The sequence below is a fragment of the Hyposmocoma kahamanoa genome, unplaced genomic scaffold, assembly GCF_003589595.1.
Source record: "Hyposmocoma kahamanoa isolate Upper Pololo Valley unplaced genomic scaffold, ASM358959v1 98681, whole genome shotgun sequence".
In the NCBI taxonomy this organism is placed as follows: Eukaryota; Metazoa; Arthropoda; class Insecta; order Lepidoptera; family Cosmopterigidae; genus Hyposmocoma; species Hyposmocoma kahamanoa.
The window spans coordinates 1-10898 of record NW_020655635.1 but is presented as its reverse complement, the minus strand read 5'-3'; the positions used below and the strand labels follow the sequence as shown (position 1 = coordinate 10898).

General features: G+C 34.6%; 2 protein-coding genes across 2 annotated transcripts; one reads left to right on the top strand and one right to left on the bottom strand.

Annotated features, from left to right (window-relative positions):
• Positions 1-205: 205 nt before the first annotated feature.
• LOC113238880 (exocyst complex component 3-like) lies at positions 206-5657 on the bottom strand (the record flags this gene model as incomplete). Its single annotated transcript, XM_026475732.1, has 3 exons — positions 5477-5657; positions 991-1139; positions 206-401 (listed from the first exon to the last, which is right to left on the bottom strand). Coding segments are annotated over exons 1-3 (438 nt in total), but the record flags the coding sequence as incomplete, so codon positions are not given.
• Positions 5658-8840: 3183 nt separating this feature from the next.
• Positions 8841-10207, top strand: LOC113238881 (UDP-N-acetylglucosamine--dolichyl-phosphate N-acetylglucosaminephosphotransferase-like; the record flags this gene model as incomplete). Its single annotated transcript, XM_026475733.1, has 3 exons — positions 8841-9061; positions 9149-9263; positions 9967-10207. Coding segments are annotated over exons 1-3 (496 nt in total), but the record flags the coding sequence as incomplete, so codon positions are not given.
• Positions 10208-10898: the final 691 nt, after the last annotated feature.

Genomic DNA, 10898 nt, shown 5'->3' with positions numbered 1-10898 from the left:
TAAATTGGTATAAATCGGGAATCGACCTCCCATCAAGCGCCCATAGTACTAATTGCTGTGCCACCGAAGAGCATAAGCACACCCCGTAAACCGAAACCGACCACGCGCCGCAGGCCGAGCCCGACCCCACCGTAGGTGGGGTACAGGACTCGTATTCCATATACTTCACACCTTTTACCACAAAAAAGACATATTATTATATTACCTGATGAGCATGCAAAAGTTTGCCTTCTCCAATCCATTGCTTAGTTTTAGCCACACTTTCAGGCACAGTGAAGATATGCTTCAGACTGTCCATAGCCGTGACATATTGGGAGTGGCGCAAATCCTCTTCACGTACAGCTTGGAGTGAAGCCAGTAGTGGAGGGACTCCTTTAAGAAGATCTTCTAGATCATCCATTCTGTGAAAGAAGAATATTTAAACAAAGGTCTTCCCATGTGACTATAGAAATCATTACAACTTAGTATGGAAATAATCATTCACTTGTAGTTTGACAAAAATGATGATTTTTTAGTTTTGGTGTGGAACACTAAAAATTAAGACAAATATTTGAACAAACAGGACTACAAAGCACTATTACTATTTTCTTTCATGCAATTTGGGTCTTTTCAAACTTTCTATGTTGAATGAATTTCTCAAGATTAAAGTTTTAACTTCTATCCTGATTTCCTACACTTGTTACATTCTATATTTAAAAGAATTTCTGTTATTGCTAATTACACTTTATTAAATTTTTTTTCAAATCTCTACAATCAGTTGCCAGATTATGAGTAATATTTTGTGGGTGATTTTTGGCATTCGAGAGCAAGGAAGCCAATGCTTCAGCCTCTCTTAGTCATCAAAGACATGCATACATTTTAGTCTCCTGATGTTGCCACTATCAACCAGTGCCTCAGTGAGCGCTAGCCTTGAGTTACGAATTTAAGTTCACTAAGGTTTCCCTTTAAATAAAATTACATGATAGAATTATTCTAGCAACTTATACAAACTTCAAACTAATTTGCTGTACATCATCGAGGCATTCTTGTAGCTGCTTCAAACCAACACTGACTCCGTCAAGTTTGCCTTGTACTGCAGATTTCAGCTGAGCTTCAATTGAAGCCTTCTTGTGTGTTATTCTCTTTTTATAATGTTCAACCTAAAACGAAAATAATTGTAGTTAACATTTTATTAAAGATAATAGAACTACATATTACATTACATACTTACTGATTACATTATATTGATGCTGTTTCCAGCATCAAACAAAAGTGTAATGTGCATTTGGAAATATTACAGGAGAGTGATTTATTTTTTATGAAAAACATCATAATTACAATTTAATTTGATATATGGATAATCTCAGTACAGAGTACTAAAAACCGACCTCAAAAGTACGTGGAATTACGTTTATTTGCTAAGTTTTATTGAAATATCCCCTAGTTCACCACTATACAGGACTTGACCCTGGAGATAATAAAAATAGGTTCTCACTACGACACTACTCAAAGTATATTGAGAGAAAAACGCCTCGAACTGGAGAAATAGCAAAATCAACCATTAAAGTAATTGCTCCTAAATTAAATTAGGCGCTATTTGCAAAAATGAATCTTCATGCGTGAACAGTCTCACCCTTCGAGGTGGATGATTTTCTTCAAAATGAAATGGGACCCTATGGAAGTACCCCCTTTCCAACAAAAAAAGAATCATGAAAATCGGTTCACAAATACCGGAGTTATCGCGTAACATACATACAAAAAAAAAAGAACATACAGTCGAATTGAGAACCTCCTTCTTTTTTAAAGTCGGTTAAAAACTAGAAAGTTTTAGCTTTTCAATATAACAAATCAAATTAGAGTAATGGTTCTTTTCTTGAAAAAAAAAAACTTAATGCACATTGGACATTTTATCCTTCCAGCATCAATATATTAAGTAATATACAGGCTGTATATTTGAAGGTGGGACATACTTATAGAGTGCATTATAATCCTGATTCTGAACCCAAAGAAATAATAAACTTAAACTTTACAACAAAAATGTTTTTATTTTTTTTTTTGTCGACTACTACTTGTGAACAACATTAGTTATCGAAATCTATGCACATCACTATTATTGCTCCGACGCAATGGTGAGCTGCGGCACGGCGGCGAACATCAAAGCACGGGTCGGGGGTGGGGGCGCGGGCACATAGAGACAGTGCACGCGGGACCTTGGTCTAGCAAAGATACGTACATTATTTGTATTTCCGCTCGCTCGCGCAAAATAAATATTTATTTTAACGTCGAATTGACTGAGATGGTGCAGCTTTACGCAATAAGTGGTGATAGTGTGAGACGAGCTATTGAATTGTTCCCAAATCGAAGTTTTATGTGGAGGACGTGAACATTGACGAAGTGTTGCATGAGAGGATTATCTCAGCATTTTATACTGTGAGACTAATTGTGTTTGTGTTGAACAATTTAATACAAAATTTACTACGACATGCTAGAATATGCATTGTAGAAAACGGTGGACATTTTGAACACTTCCTCCGTACCCAAAAGTGTAAATAAACTGTTAAATAACTAAAAAATCAATCATTGTAAATATTTTGATTTCACATTTATAACTACGCCAAAAACCTCAATTCTTATTAAATGATAACTAGTTACTAAATCATAAACTTATCTTTTATAGTATGTGAAACATTTCGACAATAATTCAGAAGTAAAAAATAATTAGCATAAGCTAAAACTTAATCATTTCGATAACAGCTATTTTCATGATAACATAAATATGCATAGGTGAGAAACTTAGTTTTTTATTTTCTAGAGAAAAGAGGTGCTTTTAGTAGGAAAAGGGAGATGTGAAATCATTGTTATTGTTGCTGTCTCACTCAGCGCTCGCTTGGTAGTATTCCCATTGCACTCGAAATCAAGCGTGAAGGGAATAGGTTTATTCCTTATTATGTACACTTGGATTCACGAAAGATGACCACGGCGCAGAAGGCATATTTTAGGTCTGTTTGGAGGTGCGAGGTGAGGCGCGGGCGGAATGCGTCAAGATCGGAGCGACGCCATTGGTGCGCGCGCGTCTCGTGATAGACTGCTCAGTCGCTATTCGTCTATCGCGGCGTCGACGCGCTCACACTGCTCTCGAGTACAGTCGAAAAGAAGTGTTTCTTTGTTTTAAATTGTTTTTTATTTGTTGTTTTCGTTTTTTGTTAAGTTTTTTGTTGAGATTTGTTATTGTGTTGAACTTATTTGCTATTTTACAATGCCGCGAGGAAAAGGCAATACTTTGAATAGACAGTCGAGAAGTTTGGTGTACAACGTGTTTCAATATTTTTCACAAGATTTTAAAATACTCGAAGCTTACAAAAAAAACGGCCGCGGCAACAAAGACGTCTGTATCGACAGTACAAAGAATTATAAAAGAAAGTAAATCTTCACCGTTCTTAGTGGTTTTTAGAACCCCTGTTAAAAAGAGACCGCGCCGTAACCCTGCCTCCGACGTTGACGCCTCTGACAAAGGGGTAATTAAGAGATGTATTCATAACTTTCATTTAATTGAAAAAGAATTGCCAACTTTAGAAAAGTTACGAGCAAAATTACATCAAGATATTAACTTTAAAGGATCCAAAACAAGTTTGGGTCGATTAATAAAAAGAATTGGATTTAAGTGGAAAAAAACAGAAAATAACCGAAATATTTTAATAGAAACATCAGCTATTCGGTTGTTACGAATCAATTACCTAAAAAAACTCCAAGAATATCGAAGACAAAATAGACCAATCATTTATACTGACGAATCGTACGTCCATGCTACACATGCAAAACCCATGGGCTGGGCTGACGGTTCTACAGCAGGTCTGAAAAAGCCTATCTCAAAAGGCCAACGTGTCCTTATCGTTCATGCCGGTTCAGAGGCTGGATTTGTGCCAAATGCATTATTAACTTTCAAGTCGGGCACAAAATCAGGAGATTATCATGACGACATGAATTTTGAAAATTACCAGAAATGGATTCGAACTCTATTGGTACCCAATCTCCCACCGAACTCCGTTGTTGTGGTAGACAACGCCCCATACCACAATAAAGAATATGATATGGCTCCCACATCTAATTCCCGAAAATCCGACATGCAAGAGTGGCTTACCAAAAATGGAATCAGCTTTGATTCCAATATGTTGAAACCTCAATTGTACGATATAATAAAAAATAACAAACCTCGTTTAAAGAAATACTCCGTTGACAAAATTTTGATGGAAAATGGTCACGATGTTCTCCGTCTTCCACCGTACCACCCGGATTTAAATCCCATAGAAATGGCTTGGGCCTCTATAAAGGGTTACGTGAGTAGTAAAAACGTAAAGTGGAATATTAGCTGCGTTATAGATTTAATTAAAGAAAAAGTGAATCTGATGGGACCAGAGGAATGGAAAAAACTATGTGACAAAGTAAAATCTATAGAAGAAAGCTATATAAAAAGTGACCACATCGTGGATGTTCTTACGGAGGAATTAATTATACGTGTGGGAGAATCCGACGAGAGCGAAGATTCGACAGATGTGGATTTTCCCGAATCATCGGAAGATGAAGACTTTAATATGGAACCCGGCCCCAGTTCCTCAAGTTCCACGATTCCCTCAAGTTCCATGATAGAGGGAATCATGGAACTTGAGAATAGCGATAGCGACTAAATGTGTTTTACAAATTTTTATATTTTTGGTTCAATTTATTATAATAAACATTTAAAATTACTTACGTTTGATTTATTTGCATAACCAGCGTTTACAACATTACACAAATTATTAAACCAAAATTAAAATATTATATTGTCATAAGTCTTTTCTTCATGAGTGTACGTGCGCAGACGGCCGCCATTTGTGGTCATCTTTCGTGAATCGTACTGTACACTCCAAAACAAATTTCTTGATTTATTTTTTATTCTATCCCATATCCTAATTTTATTTTAGTCTATATTAAGTTGTAACATGATGTACTATGACGTACAAATATTTCTCACTTTCAAATAATACAGCCTGTATTAGCATGAAAAAATAAAGGAGAATTTAATGATATTTCAGCTATCCATCATTAGAGTAAGTTCTCATAAGTCGAACACGTTAACTAATTTTAACTGTTAATTTTGTGCTCTATCTTTTTCTATTTAAAACGGACATTTGAGCATTTGGTTCTTACCCACGTTTCAGTTAGTGGACGGCAGATGGTGATGTGACATTGGAGGAATTTGTAATGGTGTCACCAGAGACTTTAGGTTCCGTCACTGGACTTCTACATAGCCTGAGTAGGTAAAGACAATCGAAGCTAAGAAAACCCTAGTTTTTTAATTCTATTGATCTTGGTTTAAATATTGTATTCAAAGATCCTAGTAAATCAAATAGTATTGGTTGAGTATGAGGATGAAGCTGCTCCCGACTTAGGTGTGCTAAAGTTTTTCTCGATTGTACGATGTAAATTAGAATAAAAATATGATGAAGAAACGATTACAAACTTTTTCAAGTTGCCCAGGTCTTTGCATCATGTTCATCACCATTTTCTCCGCAGCCGCCTTCGCTTCTTCTTCTATCTCGTCCATGGTACTCATTATAGACCAATTTAATGCAAATAATCGATTTAATAGGCTTATTTTTACTAGAACATTAAAAACAAAATACGTAACGCACAATAACTCACATGAACACAACACATCACCCCAAACATTTTTTAATGCTTTGAAAAAGTCATGACGGTATGTTGTAAAGTGACAATGGAAAAGCGCTTGTTCTTTTTTTTTGTTTGCTCGCAAATTTATCTAAAAAAGCACTCCACCTAAACGTCACAGTTGTGGGCGTTTAAACGAAAAGCACATGGGCATTTTATTTTTCAGTAGAAAGTGTGCCCTAACAAAAACATGAGTGTAAAACTGTAATATACTTTTTAAACAACAATAAAATGTTAATTATTTCAGGATAACAAATTGATTTTTGTGACATCATCATGAACTAAAATTAGCTTTTTTAAAGATTTTTCTTATAAAATTACTTCTTTCTTCTGTGTTACCTACCTAATTATTCTCACTGTCAATATTTTTGTCCAATTTAATTATAATACATGCGAATAATTCAATAGTACATTTGGAAAAACATTTGTTTTGACATTTGACGTACTTCCATTTGACAACGGTATCATGTACCTCATGTACTGCGAAATGGACACGGTTGGCATTTAAGATGACGTTACATATTTTCGATTCCCGTGTTTGACACAGACCAATGTAATGCTATCTCTTTTGGTTTAAGACGGCACGTAATAGTTAAACGAAGACAATAACATGCTTATGTTTTCGACGTAATGCATCATTATAACGTCGTCATCATAACGTCCGATTTATATAATGTCAACGTAACATGTCCTTTAGTTTCCATAGTCTAAGGTTGGGACACGTCAAAAACGTTTGGCCTAAGCCATTGACAAGCATTTGTAAGTGAATGGCCTAAGCACTAAAAATATTTATAACTTAAACACTACTATATTTTTACTGGAAATATTAATGAATTCGTCAATTCAAAAAACATTGGTTTCTCCATTTTATTCAAAAAATAATATAACCGTTCCTTAATTACGTTGCAAAATAATTGCTAAAAAGTGGGACAGGCGCAAAACCCGGGGTACACTAAACAGTAAAATACTCACATAAAAAAGTCTGCTTTTCATTTTAAGCTTAAGCGTTGGTCACTTTTGAAACGTGAAACCACACAATGAAAGAGGTATAGAAAGGTAGTGTATTTAAGTTGAAACCTAGAACAAGTAATATGATCAAATTTGCGAAGGCAGAAGATGAAACGGATAGCATTATTGAGAAGGCAGTCAAAGTTATTTAACACATCTTTATTGAGATCAGGGTTACAGGCGTCGGCATAATCAATTAGTGGGAATATAAGGGAGATGAAAAGTAAGATGTAAATTTCGAAAGCGGTTAAAAAAGTAAAGAAGAAATAACCCTACGACTAACGTCGGACACTTGTGACGTCCAGCAGTGTGGAGTCAATGTAGAGGCCAAGGTTTTTAAGAGTAAAGCAGAGTAGAGTAGACGATTTCTTATAAACTATATGCTGGAGCTAACTAAGATCAATCTTGGAGATCAGGGGGTCTACTCTCATTCTCCGTCCGAATAAATAAATGTCAAATAAGTAATACTTGACCAAATTAAAAGACGCATGATGCGAGTGAAGCTTCATACTTGATGTTGTCTTTTAATTTGGTGGAATATTACTTATTTGACAGTTATTTTTTCGGACGGACGTCAGACGGAGTACGAGAGTAGACCCCCTGTTTAGATCCACCTACGACGACAATTGCTTGACATTTCAATGGATTGACAAATATCCCAAAATTAGTTTAAACGTAGTGCTTAAATTCTCTTTGAATTAGTTGACCATACAATGACGCATCTTAAATCGCGGTTTATCCGAGAAATATCAGAATTAACATCCTCAGCAGATACCTGCGCGTAAATCTGCAAGTCTTTTCAGTGAGAAAAATGAACATTTATTAAAAGAGAAACAAAAGTGATAACAGAATTCCACCTGCGCGTGCAGAACATCAGCCATTTAGGACACTTTAGGTCGCATGCGATCCGCTTAATTTTCAAAGGTATTATTAATAAATTGTGTTTAAGTTCGATTACTGGTAAATTATGCTTTATTGTATGTTTTTATTTTATAATAAAACAAAATTTCTAACTTATAATCTTGTTTTTTTAACAGAGAAATCAATAATCTTCGTACAATCTGGAGTCACAAGATTATTGATTTTTCTGTCAAAGATATTCAAGATCCCAGTTTTTATCTTAGGATATCTTTTATATATCTTAGAATAAAAATTGGGATTTTGAATAACCATGACAGAAAAATCAATAACCTTGTGAATCTGTAAGCTAGAAAAACGGTACTAACAATGCCATCTAGTGGATTTTATAGTAAACTGGTAGTGCGACATCTAGTTTTTGGGCGTCGTTATTAAAAAACCGAACCATAGAGTTGCGCATCTATCTCAAATATAGAGTTTATGATCTATAGTTCTATAGGTACTCAACAATTTCATTTTTTACAACGTGCCTAAGTTTCAAGTAGCGCCATCTATGTTTCCTAAACAAATTAATTCAACATAACGTTGCAAGCTTTTTTAACATAAAGTCTATGCGCTTAAACCTTTTCTAAACGATTTTGTTAGCTTCAAACTAAAAAGCATTTTCTGAAAAAGCGTTTAAAAAAAGCACGCTTTTTTAAAAAAGCATAACGTCTAAACATTTAAAAAAGTAAGCAGTTTTGCCCATCTCTAGTCACCTCACTCTATAAAACTGGCAAAGGGATTCGCTCTGGGCCTTTTGGAGGGAAAAGTGTCGTTTTTATTTTGACTGTCAATTATTTTGTGAAATCTAGTTTAAAGTGAAATAGGATAGTGCTATTGTGCCTTAATCGAAGATTAAAACGCGAAATTATACGACTCTCGAATTAAAATACCCGTATCGGCCCGTTTTAAGGAATCCCGAGTCAATCCAAGCACGCCGCCTCAAATTGCCTATACTCTTTGTGGCGGCCATATTTACAGAAACATAATTAAACTTCATGTTTAGGCTGATGGCTTTGCCAAAGCCTTAATAAATTAAAATATAAAAAAAATCTTGTTTTGTTCTAGGATGGAAAATGTTGTTACACACCATCTCTGTTACACATGATAAATAGCTTTTTAAAACAGCTGATTTCGGTAAGTTTCAAGTTCGTTCGTTTCCTGTCATTGTCATTTGCGTTGCGAACTGTCACTGTCAGGCGCGTGCGGATTAAAATGTAAATTATCAATTTTATTGCAACAAGGCTAGTGAAACAACATTATTAATATAATAATAATAAATGAATAAGTGACACGTAATCCTACAGAGAGTGCGAAACTATTTCACCATGTGGTCCATTTTGATATTGTTAGTTTTCTCAATAATTTCTTTTCTTATAACGGACGAACTAATACCTAAGTTGAAGGACTTGTTCATAAATGCCGGTTTATATGGCATTGATATGTGTAAAACTAGTAAAAACAAAGTGTGAGTATTTACTATTATAGTTGATGCTACTGATTGTTTGTTTACGAACATAAATCATAGTATTAATATTTTTTCTTTTTTTTTTAGCCCTGAGGCAATAGGAGTGGTATCAGGATGTATATTCCTGGTTACAAGTGTTTTGTTAATTCCCATAGTGTTTGGATATGCACTTATGGATAGGGAACATTTTCCTCACAATGAAGTAAGTTGTAATGAAATATTGTTATTATCATTAAGGCAAAAGTTAAAACAACTTGCAAAGTTTTGAAACTCCAAGATACTTGATACACTGAACCCTAGAATTGCAAAATTTAAAAAACTAAAATTGTCTATCCAATGTAGTTTTTGATTTGTTGGTAAGTTAATGATTTATTGTAGATTTTTTAAGATTACGGCCTTAAATTTTTTCGTAATAGAACCACATTATTATAGCCCTGTATACAGTTTATTACTGGGGGTGCACCCCAATAATAAACTGATGAAATTAAAAAAATTAAAATTTTTGGGAAACTGATTATGTGCTAGACAACCACTTCAAATGCTTAGTCGCAAACTAGGGAATTTCCTGTACTATGAGTGCTAGAGCAATGGAATTCACTCTGGAGTCTTCCCAGTACACCTAGGCCAGAATCAATTTATAAAAGTTGGTTTTCTAAATTGGTCTTACTGGGAATCAAATCCGGAACTTCCACATTCAGCACCCACAAAGTAAATCGCTAGGCCACCGAGGTTGTGGTCGTTGTTATATATGAATTTTTGGTGCTACCTGTTTTTTTTAATTTATTTTGTCAGTTTCCAAAAAATACTTTTTAAATTGTAGTGGAACAGAATCAAAATATTTTTACAAATCTCTGTGTAAATCTAACTACTCTAAATTATTACAATAACGCGAAATAAATTTCTAGTTTGCAGAGTTCCTAGCAGCATTACTCAGCATCTGTTGCATGCTGCTCCTTGGCTTTGCAGATGACGTCCTAGACTTACGGTGGAGATACAAACTGCTGCTACCAACAGTGGCATCAATGCCTTTACTTGTTGTCTATTATGTCAACTTTAATTCTACTACTTTTATTGTGCCAATTCCTTTTAGACAATGGTTGGGAGTTTCAGTAAATATTGGTGAGTTTTTTATTTTATTATATGGTAGTATGTAGAGGAATTTTACATTTATACTATTCTCTTATATTTCTGAGCTTAAATAATGTGTTATTCTACAATTGAAGTAGTCACTCAAAGATGATTTTTTAATGCTCAGTGCAATAAATATCGATAATTGGGGGGTGCTAGGGACCACTTCGGGAACCTAAGCTCTGGGGGTCCACTCTCGATCTCCGTCCGAAACAATGAATGCCAAATAAGCAATACTTGACCAAATGAAAAGACGCGTAATGCGAATGAACCTTCATACTGGGTGCTTGTCTTTTAATTTTGTCGAATATTAATTATTTGACAGTAATTGTTTCGGATGGAGATCGAGAGTAGCCCCCCTCAGGGCTCAATCTCGGCATATAACAGCTAATAAGTACATAATCTTTATATTAAAATGCCTTTATAAAGTAAGCTTTAGAATGTTTAAAAATTTTACCCTTTATTTTATTTTATTTATATTTATATATATTTTATTTTGAAACGTTGTAAAGTGTACCTAAAAATGCCTAAAATTAATTCAGTATGAGGCAATAAAAGGTATTCAGACCAGAATAGAGTTCAAATTGTTCTTTTAAAAACACTATAAAGTTTGTTTATACTAAAATAACATAACAGTTTAGACAAGCATCTTTGTGTCTGCCACTTCCAAGCGTCTTGTTATGAAAAACTAATGTGCGAAATTCAATTA